This window comes from Anas platyrhynchos, chromosome 9 (assembly GCF_047663525.1).
Source record: "Anas platyrhynchos isolate ZD024472 breed Pekin duck chromosome 9, IASCAAS_PekinDuck_T2T, whole genome shotgun sequence".
Lineage (NCBI taxonomy): Eukaryota > Metazoa > Chordata > Aves > Anseriformes > Anatidae > Anas > Anas platyrhynchos.
In genome coordinates this window covers 18,237,924-18,260,769 of record NC_092595.1, presented here as the reverse complement: position 1 = coordinate 18,260,769, position 22,846 = coordinate 18,237,924, and the positions used below count along the sequence as shown (strand labels likewise).

General features: G+C 48.9%; 1 protein-coding gene across 17 annotated transcripts in view; it reads right to left on the bottom strand.

Moving 5' to 3' along the window:
* The window catches only part of ST6GAL1 (ST6 beta-galactoside alpha-2,6-sialyltransferase 1), a 48,011-nt gene that overhangs the window by 10,465 nt on the left and 14,700 nt on the right, over window positions 1-22,846 (bottom strand). For 7 of the 17 annotated variants that reach the window (XM_021278385.4, XM_027464678.3, XM_027464680.3 and 4 more), the window contains exon 2: window positions 18,642-18,799. In XM_021278385.4, the coding sequence (XP_021134060.3) occupies window positions 18,642-18,741 (100 nt within the window). In that variant the 5' untranslated portion in view covers window positions 18,742-18,799. Of the gene's footprint in view, window positions 1-762; window positions 1,445-2,445; window positions 2,575-7,238; window positions 7,379-14,955; window positions 15,066-15,180; window positions 15,198-16,930; window positions 17,085-17,979; window positions 18,092-18,641; window positions 18,800-22,846 lie in introns of those variants that run through there. The other 10 variants (XM_021278376.4, XM_027464676.3, XM_021278377.4 and 7 more) reach the window with 10 other exon arrangements.

Here is a 22,846-nt window from a genome sequence, read left to right as displayed (position 1 = left end):
TCCCCCGTTAGTGTTGTTTCTTTTTCTACTTCCTTCTCTGCAGATGTCTTTCTGAATAAAAAAGCTCCTGACTGTTGAGTGTGAAATGAGCACACTGGCATTACTCAACACATCCCACACTCCCTCAAGAAACAAACACTTGAGGTGCCAAGACTTCCTGTTATCCATATTAGTTCTGCCCTCTGGTGATGTCAACATGATCATGAAAATTAAAAGGCCTAGCCAGAACGGAACTGCCTGCACATAAGTCATGTCCTCTCAACAAAACCCAGCCCCTTGCGGCTTATCCGTTTGGGGAAATGTTTCTACTTACTGCTTTCCTTCTGAAGAAGAGCAGTATTACACCATAATCAAATCTTCACAAGATTCCAGAGTTGAGACTGCATCTGTTTTGTATTAAAATCGCTTCTATTTCTACCACTGAGAGGTGGCTGCTGCCACCAGTGGTTGCTCATGCCAGCAGATATGGCCAAGGCTTGTCCCAGGTCTAATGCTCACAGGCACCATCAGCTGGTGTCGTAATGCAGCCTATACTGTGCAGTGTAAACACTCAGATAGAGAAGCATCTCTCATCATCATTCCCATCTTCTCCTATGCTGTAATGTTCATTGACTATAGCAAAACTGTAAGGAAAATATTTCAATTTATTTTAAATACCCCCATGACTACAGCAGAGTAAGAACACGCCACTAGGTCCCCCGTCTGTTCAATGCAAGTTATAGAACAGTACCAATGACTTTATCCTTGTAGAAAAATACCAACCTATCTCTGGTCCCAAACGAGATGATTTCAGAGACCCTGCTGAGGACACGACAGCACAGTGACCCAGACGGCCCACCGTTTCATTGAGGCTTTTCTCTGGCAGGTATCGCAGCCATTCGGATGTGTTAAATGGACTGTCCGATCCATGTATCATGGACACATTCACCCCGTCCCGTAGCTGGCACAGCAGCTGCTCTGGGCTGAGTTTAACGGTGTTCCTCTTCCCACTGTAGGTCACGTTGTACTTGTTCATGGACAGGTAGTTTTTTCTGACCTTCTGCAGCCTGGGTATAAGATTTTGCGATGAGCTGTCCTTATCCCATACCTTCATGTAGTCTGATGCTTTCTTGGACTTTTCCACCATTCCAGAGATGCCGCCTTTTACTTTATTTTCGTTACTGAGCAAAGTTTTAGGCATCTGACCCATTCCGCCAGCTGCTTCATGGACAAGGTCCTGTGATTTAAGTAGGTTCCACTTTTCTGAAGTCCTGTGAATCTGTGAATCATCGTTCTCAGTCTTGAAAGGAACATAGTAGCTTCGTCTTGTCTCTTTCCAAAGGCAAACTGTCAGAGCTATCAGTATCACCACAAGACCACACATAACTTTTTTCAACACATTGATGTGAACCATAGTGTACGTTGCATCCAAGTGGGACAACTACCACCGGGCAGGAAGCTGGTCCTGGGAGAGAGGAACACACCTCAGTCAGGGGGCGTGCACACGCATGCCTATGTGTAAAGTTATAAGCAGAAGTGTGCAGGCAGTAAGAGGGGAGAGAGAGAACAGAGGGGCAATTTTAACATTTCAGTCTCTGTAAAGCTCTCATTTCAAAGTCCACCACCTCAAAAATCAAATGAACAGACTTGCATTGGCTTCCCTTCCCATCCCAGTCAGTCAATATCCAAATCCCAGCAGGAGCATTTCCAAAACTGAGCTTCCACTTGACCACAGGCCTGAACACTAACAAAACATATATAATGAGACACATTACAGTGGAAAAAACCTGTGAGTTCACGAACACCAGCAGTTTCACCAGCCCAACACTGACACATCTGGTGACTACGTAGGAAACTTCTGCAAATCTGCAGTGGGCTGAGTGTACTCTCAGTGCGAGACCTCACTAAACAGCTGCAGGGAGCCAATTAATCCACAGCACGTTTGGGTTTATAAATGTCCTCTGATAGACATTATTCTATGTATGTCAGCCCTATGGAAAGTAAAGCCAGACCCTGTTGTACAGCACTGCCTGTCCTCTTATGTGCTACCTCATCTAAGCAGCCACCTCCAGCTCCCATCCTATGTAATAAAAGGGGGCATGTCAGTGGCAGGAGAACTTAGCCCAGGTAGCACAAAGGGCCAGTGTAGGAACCGTGCTGAGGCACAAACACCTTGAGAGTTACACACGTTCAAGAGAAAATTTCTGGCATGGAAAAACACTGCCAACAGAAAACATGTCAGATGGCCTTCGGGTGTTTCTGCCTTCATGCCTCTTCTACAAAGCCACATTCTCCAGTGAAACCATTTCACACAAACTGCCTCCCGGCACGCCCAGGGAGGCAGGCAGGCATGCAGACCATGCCTCAAGTCAAGGCACTAGTGCCAACTCCCTCCTTGGACAAGTTGCTGAAAGCAAGCCATGCTAAGCTGTGACTTATTAGAAGCCACAAACTACCGAATACTACCTGTTGGACAAAACAGTAGGTCTTCAGCTCAAGTCATTGTTGGCTGTTGGCAGATTTTTGGCCAGGAGTCAAAGCAGGATATACCAAAACACAACGGTTGTGTGACACACAGAAGAGTTCAAGAAACACCTGAAAGAAAGAAAAAAAAAAAAAAAGAAAAAAACTATTATGGAAGAACCTCATGGCTCTGGAGATCAACACAAATTCCTCAGCTAAGCACAGCAGTCCCATAAAAACTGTTACCCAAGCATGGAATGCTCAGCAGAGAAAATATTACTAACACACCGGCTTTTTAAAAGCTTAAACACCCACTCAGAATGAGTGGTTCAAACTTTGCTCACCACTCATCTTCCCTATTAGTCGGAAATCTAGCCTCAGCCAAAGTGGGAGCCTGCTCATAGGCTATCTGCTCCCACCAGACTGACAGCCTTCTCGACGGATGCTGCTTCCAGCTGTGGATATGCAATGAACATTGCACAGGGACAAAGAAATAATATTAAAAAAAAAAAGTAACTTTTCCTGGGGAAATATCTTGCTGCCTGCTGTAATTCATGCACTCCTCAAAAGCAACGGCATAGAAGACTCCCTGCTTTTTCAAAGCAAGTAAGAGCACGTAGTGTGAAAGATTACTTTACTGCATAATACTTTATCCACAGGTCCTCACAGAACACTGTCCAGAAGAACGTATTTTAGACTTCACAGCTTCACTCCACTGAGGAAACACAGCAAGAGAAGATTTCACACAGTGTGATGCATTTCAAGAAGTAAATTGCTTCTGCAGGAACACTGAGTCAGTAGAATACCCTGTAAGCTAAATTACAAATGCTCCAGTTCATAGGATTAGGTCCTAAACTAGTCACGTATCCCAGTGCTGACTACTTTTAAATCTATTAATCATCCTGACTTGTCACAGTGCAGCCCACAATTAAAAGACATTCTTCTACCCCCACTTCGTAAACCATGAAACAAATAAACAAACAGGTAAATAAATCAAGAAGCACAAGTAATTCTAGTTTTCATTGCCATAATTTCCTCTGCCTTGACAGACCACCCGGTTTTTCATTTGCCTGAGAAGCAAGCGCTAGAAAGGCACGCTGAGGTCTTTTTGGTCGGCAGCATTTTGGAGGCAGAGCTCCAGCAAATAAGGAAGGAGCGTGTGTGCAGGGAGGAGATAAGAAACCTCACTGCAGCCTCTCTTACAAGCGGCTTATAAAAGGTTCCCCATGCTGCTCGCAGCTCCTTTTCTGTCGTGGTCACTGCAGGATGCTTCGCCCCCTCTTTGCTGCTCTGCACTGACCTGCAGCGCTTTGGAGCGGGTGCAGGCAGGGGCTGGCAGCGCGGCAGAGGCAGGGTGCTGCGTGAGCCACTGCACCGCTGAGTCAGCCTCCAGCCTGCCCCGGGCTCTGCGAGCAGCCCTAATGTAGACAGCAGTGCTTTCAAAATCTATATATAGAGAAACAGAAACACCAAAATAGAGCCGTCATGTCTCAGTTCGGCACGAAGCTCCAAGACGCCTCCCTCTGAACACACGTCACGCAGCCCCCCACCCTGAATCTGTTCTACGTCTTTACACATGACGAGGGGCTGACTTCCACGAAACTTCAGGCTTCCAGATTGCGGCCACAGCAGGCATGTTTCCGTATTGTCAGCTTTTGTTTCCCATGGCTAGGATCACCCAGAGGAGCAGCAAGTTCATCTCAACGAGTGATCTTATGGGAAGCCCAAGCTCGGTGCAAGTTCCTGCTGGGATGCCTCTCCTGATGCCCTGCAGCAGGAGATGCTGAACAAGTCACAGCACCTCTTCTTCCCAGGCCACACAAAGGAACGTGGAAAACTCAGTTCAGCACTTCATAGGGTGCAACCCCACCTCGATAACTGCAATGGAAACAGTTACTCTGCTTTGATTTGTAAGCTGGCAGAGTCTTTTTTGCCAAGAGGGAAGACAACTTATTTTCTGGGCAGGCTGGGATAGCACCCGAGTGGTGCTCTCCTCCAAGACCTGTAGGTAAGTCATTTGTGCGCACTTCTGTGTCAGTGTGCTTTGCACAAGTGTGCTTCTTTGGAGGTGACAGAGTCTGGCTCTGCATCAGCTCTGCTATCAGCGGACAGGCGAGCTCCACGCAGCCAGCTCTCGAGGGCTAAATTTTAGCCCTCTGCAGACAGCAGATAAGCAATGCTGCATCGTCAAGGCAGGCAGGGAATTACATCATAACCTGCACTCCTTTAGTTAACTTTTATGTTCAAGTACCTTACTGAACTCAGGTCTTAACACATGAAGTGTCAGAACGCTGCCTCCTGCATTCTCTCAGCCTGGAGGCTCGCGTCCTGATGCAGACCACCAGCCGAGGTCACGGTGGTTTTGTCTGCCGAGTGGTAGGAAAGAACAGCTGCCTTAGTCGGGCAAAGAACAGCCGGCAATCCACACTTCCACGACCCACAGCAGATCTGCCCTAGAAGTGCTTATGACGGTGGCTTCGCTGTGTTAAGACAAAAAGCCTGGCAAGCTCTCACCTGTTTTTTACAGCGACCAGAAGCGGATATATATGGAAACCATGCAACTATGGGCAAACATGTGAATATGCTTCTCTCCCAGAAATACACCCAGCTTCCAGAAATGTTTAGGGTTGCAGCTGTATCATTGGCTGTACTAACGCCCACCCTCCACAGATTTATTTGCCTGATCTTGAGCCCCCTCCCGAGTGCAGAACAGCTGGGGGTGACGCAGGCTGCAGTGCTGCTCTGTGCAGGGACATCCCCTCCTGTCTCCGGCTCAGAGCTGCCAACCCAACTGCTCCCCAGCACCCCTCCTGCCTTCACCCATGGCTGTGTGCCTCTCAACTCCCTCCTTTTTCTGCTTGGTGCTCTTCCAAGCTGCACCCTGCTTGACTCACTCTCCCCTTGCACTGCCTCTCCATACCCCTGGCCATCCCGGCCGACTCCCTCAGCACCCCCTGCATGTCACCAACGTCCTTGGGCACAGGCCCAGGGCACTGGCACGCTCAACTCAGGCCGTGTGGCCCCACAGCCAGGCTGCTTTGCTCTCCTTCCACAACTTCCTCTGCTTCTATTTCCTTCATGGCTGGTCTCTAAGCCCCAAGCTCTGCGCTGTCTGCGAGAAGTTCACGGTGTGTTACAAGCATAACTCAGAGAGCTGCCCCCATCACACAGAGGTCAGGAACAGAATAAACCCAAGGAGCTCTACTGCACCTCTGCTACCACAAACATCCCTTGCCCTGTCACCTGGGATCTCCAGCTCGCTCTGCAGCTTCCCGGTTTTTCCTCTGGTCTTAGCAGTCCCCTGTGGACAAAGCAAGCCGTGCTTACAACCTTGCTGTTCCTCTCCTCTTCAGATCATTTACTGCTGCTGAACAGCAGAGATCTGGGAGTGAATCCTTGCAGGAGTCCTGTGGTGCTGTGAAATCTGACCACTTGGCTTCCTACCCACCAAGCAGTTACTAATCCAGGACAGGAACTTTCTTATCCCTTGACAGCTTAGGTTTTTTCTGAGGCTCTTGGTGAGCAATCTCACCAGAAACTTGAAAACTCAAGTTCCCTTCCCTCTCTACAGGCTTGCAAACTTAAAATGAAAAAAGAGGAAAGAGGCAAATAGATTTGAAACATCCTCTTCTGCAAACAGAGGATGAGACTTCTCCATTACATATTCTTATGTACACTAGAGCTGCCAACTGTTGTTTTTTTTTTTTTAATTTGTTTACTGGTCTGAAACAATGGATCTCACTGCAGTCCCTTTGAAATGTCTCATCCTGTTTGTTACCTCCCATTTTTCCGGGTCAGGGACCCAGTGAACAGGCTGCTGCTACTCAGGATTTCCGCATTTCAGCCCCTTAGAACTGCTGGTACAGACAAGTTGTTTCAAAGTATTCAGCAGCCACCTCAAATAACACCTTCAATTTAAAAGACAGCTCCAGAGGTGTGGCCTCTGGGGATGGGACAAGCAGGGAACATCACCTGCCCTACCATGCTTCTCTTTGCTACCTCCATTTATATACCAGTATCATTTGCCAGCAGTTTTCTTGCCTCTGATGTACCTGCAAAAACCTTATACTTTAGCAAGTTGTTCCTCAGTCTTTTTTGGATATACAACATTTAAATTTCTTTCCAGATTCCCTTCACTTATGCGTGGCTTATTTCCATCTGTACCCACAACTCTACCATGACCGAATACAAGGCAGTAAAGCTTTACTTCCCAGATCTTGCTAGATAATTTTTGAGTGTTTTCTTGCCCCCCACAAGAATATTTTACACTGCAACTACACCTTTTAGCTTGTGTTCATTTTCTGTAAATTCTCAGTGCTGTGCCTTCCCTCCACCAGCAGCCTCTGCAAGGAGCCTGTGAAGGAGCAGTGCCCAGCAGCATGAGCTCACATCAAAGTGTTTAAAAAGAAGAGGATACCTGAAGGGGGAAGACACAGAGCTGCAGGGCATGAATCCCTCCATTCAAATTAAAGTGACATTCCCAGGGAAACGGAGGGAAAAAAAAATCCTATTACTGTCCCGGGGAATAAAAAATAAGAAAAAAAAAGGAAGAATTATCAAGAATCTTTATAGCTGTAAACAAACTATGACTGTGCCATTTTGCAGTGGAAGAAACTGTACTTTTCACAGACTCAGTACATCAGAGTGAGAGCCGATAACACATTTATTAAAGCTAAAGTTAAAGCTAAAGGTCTACCCCTGCAGAGCTAGGTTTCAGAAAATCTCTAGCATTCTGTGTAGCCTGGCCTGCTAATCCAGCTGCATGGATTTCAATTCGATGAACAGAGAAGACTTACTTCTCAGCAGTTCCTTGTTGTTTTTTTTTCCTCATAACAGGAGCAATGTGCCCCGCAGCACTGGGGTGCAGCTTCCAGAGATGGGAGCCCTGCTGCTATCACGCTTCCACAGCATGTGTGTACAGGGACTGTCTTCAGTCCTGAAGCACCAAGAGAGGAAGCAAGGAGTTAGCACAGCTGTACAGTACGGCTACGCCAACGTAATGGCTAGTGACAGTACCAGGGACAGTCCTGACCCCTTGCCCCTTCTGAGACCTCAGCACATGCAGAGGGAGGATCTCCAGCTCTGACAAGTGCATCACATTGCCATTTTCATTACCAGGCTGTTAGGAGAACTGTTAACACCAAAAAGCCTATCCTCTCCTTCTGCAAAGCCGCAAGCACAACCCTTTGCCCCGGACCTGTAGTAACAGTCCTTGGCCCTGCTGTGTATAGGAGAATAATACTCAAAATGGCTCAGCCACAGGGTTAGTATCAGCCCAGGAGGCTCTGGCAGCGTGTCCTGCTCAGATGGGGGGCGCATACTGCCAGAGCTCCCCTGCTCTCCTGATGGGGAATCACTTCCAAGGACCTGGAAGCACTGGCAATGCTCGCTCCGGGGTGGGGGGGGGGTGGGGAAAAGGAGTTTTTAGAGGTCAGTGTAAAACAGAAGTCATCTCATGATGGGCACATTCCCATGAGAGTCTGTTGCAAGCAGCACTGCCATTTAAGACTTCTCCTGCAGAAAAGCCTCACTCTGTAGTAAGAGATCTGGAGAACATTGCTGGTAACAAGCTTTTCAATTTCTAAAATTGCCTGTTCCATGTTCAAACTGAAGAACAAAAGAAAAAGCACATTATACCATGCATGTACAGTACTGATTCCCAAAAGCACTGCTTGTCTCATACCTGTGCCCCACTAGTATCATGACTTTACTAGTGAGGTTTTCATCATCTAAAATTATTTTTAATTAATTAAATTTATTCTAATTAAATTATTTTATTTATTTTTTAAGCTTTATCATAACAATTGCCACACTGAAGCCAACAGTAGAAATTCCTGAGCTATAAAAATTAGGGTGTGAGCACTCATTTAGGACTATTTACTTTATATTATGACTTCAGATCAAACAAATTACTTCCTCGTTTTCTCCTCTCTTCTCCGGTAATGTGTTTCTCCAGGGTGTTTATCTTTCAAAATGAGAGGGCAGCAATTCTTTATTTTAAATTAGCAGCATGTGGCAGGTCAACACTTAATGCCTCTGCAAATATCTTCGCACACCAAGACACCTAACCAGTATGCCATGGCCCCGGGACAACAAACACATTTTGTGCCAGCCAGAGCCCCTCAGGATAATACTTCTGTGACGCCAGCCTTTTCCAGGTGGGCACGATATCTTTCCATCTCTTCAAGGACAATGCAATCACTCTTTAGAACTTGCTCAGAAAAGAACCTAGCTCAATGCCAACTAAGAGATTGGAATAAACTTGCACAACTGCACATCCACTGCCTGCTGTTTGGCCCAGCAGCAATACTCAGCTTTGGTTCTTCTTTTCATACACAGAGCTGGCACCCACCACAGCGCTCTGCCACACCAACCTCACCGGAGCACAGAACTGAAATGGCAATTCTGAAGCCACTGGTTTCAGAAAGCACTTATCAAAAGTCCCTGCATGGCAACCAAAAGATTTCTTGCAATGTTTAAAATAAATCATTTTTTATCATTACGAAACCCATAATTCTATAATGTAAGAGAGACATAAAGGTGGCAAGAGCATTCCTCAAGAAGTATCAGGCGCTGAGAACAAAAGGCACACCACGACCACAGCAAACAGGACTAGAACGGACACCCATTACAGCCCATCAGAACATGCGATTTTCAGAGAATTTGTAAAAAGAACTTATTTAACAAGAGTTTCAATTAATTCTCAAAATCAAAGTAGTTCCTTCCCATGCAAGGAAACTGAATAATGGAATATAAAGAGGAAGATCAAAATTACAGACAACTAATTCTTCTGTCCCTGACAAAAACAGAAGAGGGGAAAACCATGTTACCATAGTCAAATGTTTTTCCATAACCCCATAACACTTGCTTTTGATCCCCCCAATCAGTGTTAAGCAAGCTAAGCTGATACCTCTTCCAGTCACGTATCAGCAGGCCATGAGGGCTGAAAGTGCCCTGGCCAAGTGGTTATCACCAAGCACAAGCTACCGGGGAAACCCATGTCCAGGTTAACTGTCATGCTGTAAGACAGAAGCCCACATAACAGATATGCAGGAATCTATATATCAAAACATCCTGAATATTGTTCACTGTTGAAGCAGCAGCCAGGATCTCTGAAGCCAAAATATTTGCATTAGAAGATAGCAAACGTGTTTTGCCAAGGCACATCCACGAGTCACGTCCCCTCGCAGCGAGCTCATGGCCTATCTGGGCTTCAGATGTGAACAGCAGCAAGCACAGCTCTACCTTGGTTTTGACCCCCAGCTACTATTTCAAAAACAAATTACAGGCTGATAGTGTTGCGATGGACCCAGCTTTAAAACTGTGTTTGTGAGATTTAATAAACGCTTGAGCATTTCTTGCAGCTTTCACAAAGCAGAGCAGACACGCAGAAGAGAAAGCTGGTCCATGTGCAAAAAACAAACAAACTTCAAGGCCTTGTTTGTTAAAATCCAGTCTGAGTTACTGGTAACTGGTCAATAGACCTCTTGGTACTTGTTTAAAAAGTATCTACCTTCAGTAAGCCCATAGGAAAGTCACCAGGGAAGTGACCTTGCCTGATTGAGACTCAATTTTATAAATCTCATGAAATATAAACATTTAGCATAAATCTGGGCATCTAGGTATGTTTAAAGGCATTTAAGGAACTTAAAACACTCCTCCTGCTCAAAGTTTCACATATGTATTTATAAGAACAGAAAATATTACTGAAACTTCCCTGATGAACACTTCACTTAAAATCTCCTCACAGTTTTCTTTCCTTGACCCCCCCACAAACAGACACATACAAGGGTACCGTCCACCCAAAAACCAACGGCCACGCCCCCAGCTGAAGGATCCAGCACCACAAAGGCTCTGTAGGAGCATACAGATGCCTCCTGGCCCTATGTGCCATTACTGCTCCTCCTCGGGACGTGGGGCCCGGCACCACGCAGCAAGCAGAGAGCACTTGCTGGATACCACCTAGCTGGAGATTTCCCCTTTTTATTTCCTCACAGTATACCATGACAGCATCCCAGTGAAGGACCGCTGTGCCTATGAGCTATAAAGTGATCTAAGTGCAGTACGTTAATTACAGAGGATTAACAGTTGCTGGAGGGAAAAAAACACTACTGTTGTGATACTGAAGCGTGTTTAATTAAAATTTACTGAGGCCAAAAGGGCAATAAAGACTGTTGTAGTGTCTCTCAAGCCTATTTAATAACACCTCCTGTTCCAACTGTTATCAGCCTGCTTTTTCCTAGTAGAAAAAACAGGTACAAAGTCCAGAAAACTCAGAGAAACCTCCAGCCTCCACCAGGCCCCATGCCACCCCACAGCTGCCGCCATGGGGCCTGCAGACACGAATGACTTGGTCACTGCCCCAGCAGCAGTGGTTCCCAAGCTCTGCCAGGTATCATTCTGCTTCCCCATGCCCTGGCTAGTGGTGGCCCATCTCCCCAGGGTCCACATGGCCCCAGGGGACAGATGCAGGCACCCAGGCAGCGGGCAGCAGCCCCTGAGGGCACGCAGCGTGGCAGCCATGGGCCGGAGACAGGCTGAGCGCAGGGCACGCCGCCGAGACAGCTGCACAAAACGGAGACCGGGGCTGCTGAACAAACAGAAACAAAAGCGAAACAACAACAAATCTCAGCACAAATGTGTTTTTCATCACAGCCAGGTGGTGGCTTGCAGGCATGGAGGAAGCGTTTTAGACAGCTAAATCCAACAGAAACACGGGTTGCTCCCTGAAGCGGTAAAGGAGGCCGCAGCCATTTTATCTCCTCTGCGCAGCATTGGTTCTGGCACTGGCTATAGCACAACACATTTCAGCAGGCTGTAAGCTCTTCTATGACCTAAAGAAAAATGGAAGGTGCTCACCTTCTTCATTGGGAGGAAGGATGAGGTACTGAGGGAAGATGTAGCCAAAAATGTGACTCCAGAACAGCTAAACAAGGTCATAGCTCCTAGAAGCAGGCTGCACGAGCACGCAGCTCTCCTCCCTTCCCCTTGTTGCCACCTAGCCATGAAGAAGCCAGATTTCTTCTTCTGCGAAGGAAGTGGCTTCAGGAAAGGCCAACCTCAACTGGAACGCAAGGAACCCGGACGGCAGTAAGCACCAAGCATTGCCATCTCCAGTTACAACACTCACTTCGCTCCTCACCCTCACCATGCTTTCTGAACGTAACTGCTAAAAATTGAGCAATTTCCTAGCCATAGCAGCTGGAGGATCCTGAATGTTGTTTGCCCTGAGATGAGCACACACCTAACAGCATTAATTCACAATTTGTGCCCCAAGGGAAAGACACACTTATCTGTACTGCATTTTTTCCTTTTGTAACATCACAAATTGGTTCTGTTTCAATACTGCGTTAACATCTCGCTGCATCAGTCATTTCTGTCCTCAGGTCAGCCATTTCACAGCACTGCCAAGACTGACTTCATCTTTGCTGAGTGAATCCTGAAGGGAAGCTCACAACATCACCTGTGAGGCATATAGGAGAGGGTGTACCTTGTGAGTCCTGCTGGTGTCCTGTGGCCATGAACTGCAGTAAGCCAAGCAACCGGTGTATCTGCGGGGAGTTAGACTGTTCCTGGAAATCTTCTTCTCATTGGGTTCCACTTGACTCGAGCCCTGCCTAATCCAAAACCGTTTCCCAAAACAAATGGGAGCACAGCAAGCATGAGGTGATCAGCAGACGACCTTCAGTGGTGTATTCCCGATCCTAAGGAGCACACTGCAGCAGATGCCCCGGACCTCACTGTGAATCTAATCCATTATGCATCACTCATTCAGGAACCCTAATCACAAAATCCATGCAATTATTTAAAGTATGTCAATAACCCAAACAGAGGAGGCCAAAATGCATCAGTGAGGCTTCCACCATCTTTAAGAAAAGAGTTTGAACGTCAGCATCAAATGCTCAACATTCAGCTGAACCAAACTTTCACAAATCACAGAGAACGTGCAGAATACTGCAAAACTCGTCTCTTAGATTAGATCGTGCGGCATACGCTACATACAGTTATCTCTTGCAGCAAAATGTCTAGATGGGCTGCACAGACAAGCAGACATGCCAAAATGATCTCTATCTCTGAAGCAGACTTCTACGCTTATGTGCAGACGAGGAACTCAGATTTCCTTCACCCGCAAGCAAAATCCAGTTGAGCTGTGGTATGTGACAGGCTCCCACAGCCAGCAGCAGGCAGGTGACTCACAGGAAGTCTGCAGCATTTGACACCGCGCCTGGCTGCTTTCAAGCAAGAACTGCTGTTTTCACACGGCTGTCATCTTGCACACAACAACATCCCACACGGGGCTAGAGCCTGGAAGGGTGATCTTACACCACCTCCAGCACCTGCCTGATTCATTTGAGACATGGCAAGTCCTTCTTGTTGCTTAACATCAGACCTAACCTCCCAAGTGGAAAGCACTGGGCTTAAAGTTCACAAAACTTTAAACAAGGCTGACTTTTGATCTAGCTCAGATCAAGCTTTAGGTTAAAGTTACTCATTTATTTTATTTAAACAAACCTGCCTGCTTTTACTCAGTTTTAAGGGACAACCAGTATCCCCATTTACCTGTTGAGGACAGGCAATCACCAGGCATGGAAAAAGCAGGAATTCTGGACCAGAACTAGAGGTGACCCTTCATCTCCACTATCCTCAGTCCTCCAGATAAGGGAATCCTCCCCAGTGGTGTATCCCCCTCTCCTTCCCACAATGTTCCCTCCTCCAGTTCCTCAGAACATGATCCAGGCTTCTACCACAACACGTCCAAGCTTGCAAAGGGATCTGAAGGTACACAGTGGCCATTCTGGGGTCTCCTGGCAAATCTCTGGGTGCAGGACTGGTTTTCAACACAGGGAGAACCAAATGTTGACTCTAATGACAGTCTGCTGCAGTTTGGGCACAAGCACAACAGTAATCTGAACATACAGGTGCACAGATCTGCCTGTGCTGTATCCATTACTTGAGTCCATCTCTTCATCATCCCACTCCCCTGCAAGCACACAGATGCCTTTCCCATCCTCAGGTAATCACAGCAGCAGACCCTCAGCAAAACTGGCTGAGAATCCCCAAAACCAGGTACCCTAGTTAGTTCATCCCCTCTCATTTAGAAGGCTGTGCATCACTCCCAATATGAGAGCAAAGAAGAGCTAGAAAAAAAGCCTAGCAATGTCCTCTCAAACTATCTTGTGATTATTAATTTGCATTTCAGTAGTCCTTTTTTTCCCCCTCTCCAAGAACGAGGTCAATTCAGCTAATTTCCTTCTGCTTCCACTGATATCATACAATCACAGAACGGCCTGAGTTGGAAGGGACCCCAAAGATCGCCCAGTTCCAACCCCCTGCCATAGGCAGGGACACCACCCACTAGACCAGGTTGGCCAAGACCGCATCCAGCCTGGCCTTGGACGCCTCCAGGGATGGGACATCTACAGCTTCTCTGGGCAACCTGTGCCAGTGCCTCACCACCCTTACAGTGAAGGATTTCCTCCTAATCTCTAAATCTATTTTCTTTTAGTTTAAGACCATTCCCCTTTGTCCTATCATTATCTACCCGAATAAAGAGTCCTTCTCCATCCTTTCTGTAATTCCCCTCTAAGTACTGAAAGGGCACAATGAGGTCACCGCCTTTTCTTCTGGAGGCTGAACACCCCCAGCTCTCTCAGCTTATCTTTGTAGGAGAGGTGCTCCAGCCCTTGATCATCTTTGTGGCCCTCCTCTGGACCCGCTCTAACAGCCCCACATCCTTCCTGTGCTGGGGGCCCCAGACCTGGACGCAGTGCTCCAGGTGGGGCCTCACCAGGGCAGAGCAGAGGGGGGCAATCCCCTCCCTCCACCCGCTGGCTACTCCTCTTTTGCTGCAGCCCAGGACACAGGTGCCCTTCCGGGCTCACAGTGCATGCTGCTGGCTTGTCTCAAGCCATTTGTCCACCTGAACAGGATGTATCACAAATATATATACTCACATACTTCTGTTCTTATATCCCCCTCCTATTTTTGGATTAGGAAATAATGTATTCAGGATGCAGTAAGAAATTGATGTAGCTGAAAGAAAAGCTTTTCAGAAAGCTGTCCAACATGCATAGAGGCCACGGTTTTATGTAAGTCATGTAAGTACTTCTGCAAGTCATCTTCTCTAAATTCTTCTTCCTCCTTAAGTGTTAAACATAGAAAGCAATAGTTTTAAGAATACTCTCTTAAGTCTGTTAAGATGATAAGCCTGCTCCAGCTTTTACATTCCTCTTGCCCTGGGTCTCATATAAAGCCTCAACTGCACCCCTAAAAAAGCCTACGCCTCTGTAAGGCTTTACCTGTAGCAGATCTCAAACAGTGGAGCACCCGTGCTGCAGCAATGAGAATACTCAGGGCTAACCTCGCATGCCCTTTCTGAGGGGGCTTTAAAAGCTCCCCGACTACCCCACCACCAGCACAACAGGCAAAGCCAACACACTGTGGTGCTCCTGCCTCCACTGCTCCAAAACCTCACGTCCCTGGGGTTCTGCTTGGAGACCACGCAGTACTCACACACACGAGCTGCACAGCAACCTTCGGCGGACCAAGCTGGCTTTCCTCAGACCACAGCTGCTTCTGGATGCTCATACCTGCCCTCAGCCGGCTCGCTCACAGCAGACCACCTGAGCAAGAGGTGAGAAGACAAGCACTCATGGAGATCTCCGCAGGTTTGCAGCCAAAAGAGGCGACAATGTAGGTAAGAGAAAGGAAGCGGGACGGAGTTCCCCACGCGCTCACCTCAAGGCACTGGGTCACCTGAACCCTTTGACTCTGCGAGGGCTCTGCTGTTTTAGGAGATGGAAGTACAGCGTTCAGCACAGTCTAACCAAACACTTGCTCGAGCAACAAGCACAGATGCGCTGGTGGTTTACGCTTAACAAAACCACTTCTCTGACTGCCGCTGTTTTTAAGAGAGCTATTTTTAAGAGACCGAGGATGCACAACCCCTGCCACAGCTGCTCCTGACAGCAGCCGGGAGGCCCTCCCCAAACCAGGGCAGTGCTGCTGAAGGAGCTCCCACCACACAGCTGCTTCTGCCACACGTGACCTGTGTGGAACCAGCAGCTTTCCTACCATAACTGCATCTCCAGCACTCCTCTTCTTCCTGGGAAACCTTTCCTAAGGCCCTTCACTCTCCTTTCAGCACTGGCTCTGCATGAGGGGATGCTCAAATTTCTGTGGCCTTTCCCCAGGGTGAAGCAGTCTGCAGTCACCTCCTGCCTCAGTGGGATCCTCACATCCGTCTCCAGAGCTCCTCCTCCCCTCCATGAACCTTCCTTTTTGAAAGTCCTTCTCTTATCTGCTTTTTGTTTGTTTTTTGTCAGCTTTCCTCCCATCTCTCCCAGACCCCCAGTGTGCAGTGACTGTTCTGGGCTCCTGTCCTCTGCTCACCAAGATGCTGTGAGTTTCAGAGCCAATGTACGACTCCTATGGAAGCTTCACATCAGAAGCAATGCCTGAGCTGGTCATCTTCTGCACCAGGAGCTGGCAACAGAAGTAGCTCCAGCAACTGCACCCGTAAACCTGAACAGAAGGTGAGCAAGACACCTGCTTGCCTTGACTGGAACAGAGTACAACCCTAACCCAAGCCAAGAGCACCATCCCGCTTACAGAAGTACAGCTTCACAACCACTTGTCGTTAAGAGCACAAATATACACACACACACCTGTAAAATCAAATATAAACACCCCCAGGTATATTTTACACATAGGTATGTGTACAGGGATTCTTTTAAACCCTGATATTGCTAACCAACACCAATTACCCCAGAATAATATGCGCAGAAGTGAATAAGCCGGGGGACTGCAGCACAGCCCTCGTAAACATAAGCCGACAGAAGCCCTGAACAGGCAGAAGCAGGCTGGCACCAGGAGACCCAGAGCCACAAGCACAAATGACCAACTCCCAATCCAGAAAGCTGCCCAAAACCGATAGCAACGGCGGAGCCACCCTAAAGGAAAACCACCCAGGTGGGCTGGCACTGTGCTTCAGAATCAAGTGTTCAGAATTAATTACTCTGTTATCTTACTCAATGCTTAATTACTCTGCTATCTTGCACAATACTTCACGCATCCCTTTTAGAGGAAACTGTATTTCAGTACCGGGTCCAAGACAGTGCTGAGTGTGCTCAACCAGCCTGGACACCCACGCTGCAGAACTGCTGCTGCTGAAGAGGCAGCACAATGAGCCTCCCGTCGTCCTTGTGTGTGGCTGTGCTCCTCCTGTCTGTCACCCAGGTACCAGGGGGACACGGTTCCCAAAACCTCATTTAGTAAAAGGTTTGGGTGTGACTGTCCAACAGACCAACTTCTCAGCGCTTCAAAAGGAGATAAAGACTTTGTCCTACCAAGGTAGGTTAAGAGAATGAATATCTCTGGATTAAAAGCAAAAGTTGTGCTTGAGAGGTCAGCTTGGTCTTAGATTTCTGCTGTTCTAAAGACTGGCATCCAACTGAGGCTGAAGTAACACTGGCTGGTGCAAACTTACACTTCACGTGGGCTCACGGAGCTGCTCTGTGCTGCCACACCTTCCCAGGGAGTACGAGTCCCACTCCTGCAAGATACACAGCGCTCCAAGATCCTGTTATCTCAGCAGCAAGGTCACACCTTGAGTCACTTCTTTGCCTGATGAGCAGAGGATTCTCATCAAGGAACATGGGAGGAAAACAAACAAAACCCCTTGTTTCTACACACACACACAAACACAAAAATAGAAGTTTTTACATAGGCAACACTCCATGGCTGACCTGCTTGATCCTCTATTCTATACCAAAATCCTCTCACCAGAAGCCGTCTGTGGCTCAGTTTCCTTCTTTCCCCAGGAAAACAACAGCTGCCAAGGATGCCCAGGGCAATGTGCCGTGCCTCTTCTCTCCTCCACTCACCTGCCTCCAGCAGCGCATTCCCACTCCTGCTGGTGCTGGCGGGGTCCAGTACCCCTGGGTCTCGAGGCACTACAGCAGCAGCCGCTCCCTGCCCTCAGCCCACAGGCAGGAGGTTGCTGAGCCGCTCCACCACGGCTGGGGCTCTCCAGTTTGCAATGCTAAAGGTAATACAACACTGGGAAGCGTTCCCTGGCCAGAAGGGAAGAGAGGGGGGTGCGTTTTCCATATTAAAGATTCAGGTTTTAAGCAGCGGAGGGACGACTACCATGTTTCCAGCAGTGGAGGAAATGGGGAAGGGACAGAGGCCACCGCTGCCTGGCATTCCTGATGCCAGAAAGTTAGGGATTAAAAAAAGCAACTGTACAATGAAATCCTCGCAAACCCTCTTCACACATGAAAATGGGCGTAAGTCCAAAACCCATATTTGCAATCACTACTAAAAATCTCCCCTGCTGAGTTTGCTTTCCTCTGGTCTCCCATGTGCAGAAGGTGGTGTTAAACGGGGAACGTGACAAAGCAGAGGTCTGCATTCACCTTGGGGCTCCTGGCACCACCACCTTCCCAGTCAGGTTACCCAAAATCTTGCTGTGCCCAACCAAAACACTGAACTGGGCACCAAAGAGTAGCCCATTCACACACTTATTAGACTAACCTGGCCCCACACTGAAGCACAAAGCACTGGGAACATTCCATAGGCAGCACAGCTCATCATCCATTGGACCAGCTAATCATCCAAGGGAGACAGCTAATGAATGCTTGCAGTGCTGTGATAAGGAACAGGATGTCAGGGAAGAGCGATGGAGAGGGCAAAAATGTAGGGGCACCACCAGTGAAAGCATGGAAATCTTCAGGGACGTTGAGCAGAGGTTGTCTGTGAACCCATCCAGCTAATTACTCTACCCCAGTGCCACCAGCAATACCCCCAAGGGGTTTCTGGGGAAAGAAACCAAAGCGAGCCCCAGCACACATCTCATTTTAGTTTTATGCAAGTCAGAATGCAACCGCATCTCAGGCATTTATCTCTGGAGCTTAGCCAGTACGTATCAACATTCACAAGAGCTCCCCCCAGAAGCAGAACAAACATTTTTTGCTTTACAGAAAGTAGAGGGGAGGTGCAAGCGGAAGAGCAGAGAGCCCTCCCAGTTCTCTTCACACCCCTCCCAACTTCGCATGCAACTCAAGACAGCCCCTCCACAGACAGCAATGCCTTCATATATACGTGCCCTTACCATGCTGACAGCAGCCATGCTCTTGCTGCCAGGCCTGCAAAAGCAAAAAGAGGCACAGGGAAGGGAAGAGAGGCATGGCTGTTACCTTCATCTCCAGGTTCCTTCGCTGTCCACAGCAGCTTTTGCAAAACCCTTCCAGTCACAGCGGCGTGGCCAGGTGAGGTCCAGTTGGGCTGCTGCCACATCCAAGCTGTGCACGCAGTTCTTCATGCCCACATCTCACCTCGAGTTGAGTTTTCTGGCCTAGGAAAGAAATGAAGGATGCAATGTGAGACAGCCGGATCGGTCATACAGACTGCTGGCCCTGGGACCACAGTGGGCAGCCAGGACACACATGGCACACCTGCAGCAACAAGCGACCATGCGGAGCCTTGGCCAGAAATACAAAAAAGCCTTTTCAAAGTTCATTTCTCTAACCTCTCCCCTATTTCCACAAGAAACTAGGAGTAACTACAACACGTGTCCTAAAATCCTCTTAAATAAGATATTCATCACAAGACTGTTTAGCAAGTCAGTGCACACAACCCGCACAAAAAGCGCCGCCTCCCGTAATTACCCTGCCCCAGGCAAGTTTCCAGCCTGTGTGCATGGCCCGGCACAGGTCTGCCCCACACGTCCTGCAGCTCTGCTCCCTGCTGTCGGGAACCCAAGTACCCACAGTTTACAGAGATCCCGACACACTGATATCCCGCACCACAGCCACCTCTAACCCCAAGGACCCCAGGCCCGCGGCACCACAGCACCCAGCCCTGCCAGGAGCAGAAAGCTCAGCAGAGGGGGCTGCAAGAGGCAGCATGGTGCTGCGCGTCCTTGCAAGCAGGCCAGAGGGCTGAGGGCGATGTTTGGTGCTAGGCCTCCAGCACCCAGCTCTCCCCAGGGCTGGCGAGGGCTGTGGCTGCATGAGAAATAACGAAACCAAAGAGATCTTTGAGGGTTACATCAGGCCAGGGGAAGGCAGGAAGGGAAGGCAGGAAGGCTGCTAAACCTGAAAGCAAAGTTTTGTGCTTCTTCTGGCAACCCGCAGTGCTTTTGGGTGGCTGCACGTGCGTGCCAGGCTAGGAAGCCCCAGCAGCAGCCCCAGCAGTCACCAGGATCGCTGGTCCACGCGCTACTTCACACCAGGCAGTAAGCGCACCGGGCTCTGTCCTACAAGCTGTAGGCATGAGAGGGATCTGGCTACCTCGCCTTCTGATCGTGGCCTGGTATGGCCATCCCCGTGGCAATATAGGGACTGCAAGGAAATGGCCTCAGGTTGCACCAGGGAGGCTAAGATTGGGTATCAGGAAGAATTTTGTCATGGAGAGGGTGGTCGTGCATTGGAAGGGGCTGCCCAGGGAGTCCGCCCAGTCTGCCACCAGAGGGAAAACGAAAAGGCGTAATTAATCTGGAGAGCGTCCGGGGGGGTCAGAGCCCTCTCCACAGATTCGCTCAATCGCCCAGGCTAAGCTTAAGAGAACAGGCAACATCAGCAAACCTCCTGCTCCTCTGCCCCAGCAGCCAGCGAGGTGAGCAGCTCCATGTACCAGCTCTCTCTACGCTGCTTTGTTGGATTACAAAGTACAAGAACAAAATAAAGTTGGGTCAGGAGGCTACCCTGTCTCCCCTCCAGCTGTAAAAATCGATGTGCAGCAACGAAGCGGTCAGCCTCACAGCCTGAGCCCGGTGCACACGGCAGAGAAGCCTCAGCCCACTTCAGCAGGGCTGTGCTTTCCCCCTCTGAGCAGCACGCATCTTTCCCACCGTGCTGCCAGGACCAACCCGTCTGCAGAGCAGGGTCACCAGCACATCACCAGAAAACAGTGCAGACCACACTCTTATCACACGAGTCGCAGGCAGAAGAAAACAGGCCAGCTAAACTTTTATTTTTATTTTAAATAGAGCAAATTGTGCCCCAGCCAGATGTCAGTTCTCTAATAAGGCTGCAGTATTTTGCTGGGCAGAAAGCAGAAGACAGCTGTCCCCCGACCCAGGCACACGGGGCTCCTGCAAATAGGATGGAGATAGGACATCGCCCCTTGGTTCTGCATTTTGTTTTTACAATGCTGCCAGAACATGTGGATGGGGGAAAGGGGGTTTTACCCCCCAAATGTGTGCGTGCCTATCTACAGATCAAGTATTAGCACCGCAAGAAATACCAGCAGTTATCTGATGGGAAGTCACCTTTGCAAATGCCAAGGTTAAGCAAGAACTTCATATTAACCCCCCCACAACAGTGTTGAAAAAAAATCCCATCCTTAAGAGGAAAAAAAACCAACCAAACAAACCACAACAAAAACAAAAGCCAAAGGAGCCCCCAACCCAAACAAGGTAAAAAAAAAATAAGAAAAAGGAAGTGATAGCAGTAAAGAAATTTATCATTAATTCTTCTCCCCTTCTTTTCACAGGTGAGAAATTATTTCTCCTCCCCAGCTGCAACACGAACAAGCGCCCGCCGGCTGCTTTGGCAGAGCAAAGCACTCTGCTGCGTTCTGGTGAAAGAAATCATGTTTGTTTATTGCTTAATTGGTACTGCTGATTCATCCCCAAATTACAATCCTTGCCACCACAACTCTTCTAAAACATAATAATCAAACCCCTGCCTGCTGGGTTAATTACGGTTAAAAAGAGAACCATTAAGCCATTACCAGGAAAGCAGCGGCTCCCTCCCGCCGGCAGCCACGCGGTGCAGGCGTGGACACTCACCCGGCCTCGTGCCCTTGGCTCCTGCTTTCACCCCGACCCGCAGGCTGAGCCCCGGAGGCACCGTGTGCGAAGCTCGGCACCGCAGGAGCCATGCTCTTGCCTGGACAGGAGGCTGGCACCGCAGCCAACAGAGCCCCAGGCGAGCTCCAAGCTCACGGCCCTCTGAGAGCCGCTTGTGGCTCCCGCAGGGCACGGACCCCCGGCAACTCGCAGGGCCAGCAGGGCAGAGAAACTGCCTCAACGTTACAGTGAGGTACGGGGAAACCAAGCAACCTGCCCCAAACCAGAGAAAGCGGCGGGGGCAGACTCCAAGACCAGCAGCCTTGTTTTGGACCCTTTCTAAGGGTCTGAATACTCCAAGCAAATGCACATTTCTTTGGTAATGCTCAGAATATGCACAGCTACAGCTGTCAACCAACCACCTGGCAGTGACAGAAGAGCACCCTCAGCATGTTTGCAGGTGACACCAAGCCGAGCGGTGCCGTTGATCCTACATTAGGAAGGGATGCCATCCAGAGGGAGCTGGACAAGCACCAAGCTGAGCAGCAGCCTTGGAACTATGCAATCAGAAACTGCAGCACAGATGCAAGTTGCATTAGGGCTGTGTAACTTAAACACTGTCCTGCCTTCTGAGCTTGGCTTTACAACCCTTTCCTTGTCCTTTTTCTTGTCCCTTTTCTTGCCAGCCCGGGCTGCCCGCTTAACAACTCCAAAAGGACAAAATTTCGCTTGACAAAACCCCTGTTACTACAAGGTACGCTGTCAGGTTTTTATTTATTTTTCTACATGGCTGATGCTACTGGAGTACTACCCGTGCTATAAAGTGGAACCTTCTTACAAATAAATTATAATACAAAATGAAGCCAAAGACATGGCCATAGGCTTGACTACAGGAGCTCCAACGCCACAGCCTGCAGTGTCTGAAGGGATGTACCTTTGCTTGGTTTTGACACCTTCAGCTACAGCAGCCCTTGTTCACCTTCAATTGCTTCATGAACACTACAGGGGAAAGACTTCACACACTGACCACTGCTGGAAACAGAGAAGCAGAAGCCAGCAACTTGCAGGGAAACTACAGAAAATCAAGTTACTGATTACTGCCTTGGCCATACGCCAAGGGAAACACATGCCTTTGGAGGGGCATTGCTAGGATAGAGGAGAGAAGAAATCTCCTGCTCTTGCCACCACCTTCCCAGTGACAGAACTGGAAACCTGCCTGGCACGAGGCAGGCTTGGGCACCACTTTCTGCTCTCCACGCTTCCCTCAGACAGGACACAAGGCACCAGCCCACACCACATCCTCCAGTGCAACCATGGCCCAAGCAGGAGTTGCAGCATGGCCAGGAAGAAAGGCAATCCATGCAAACCAGAGCTGAGGGGGTTCTGGCACCCAGCAGCAGTCTCCTCTAGGTACAACCCCAGCCACATCCCTTTTCCGTGCCTGCCAGCTCTCCAGGAACCCCTCGCTGTTTTCCCCACACAAGGCGCTGCAAACACGCAGCATATTGCAGCTTCCAGCCTGTCTGAACTCCACTTCCTTCGTCCTCCTCCCAAAACTGGCACGCATGGGGGCATGGCATGCAGAGCGCTGAAACCTTGGCCTTTCCG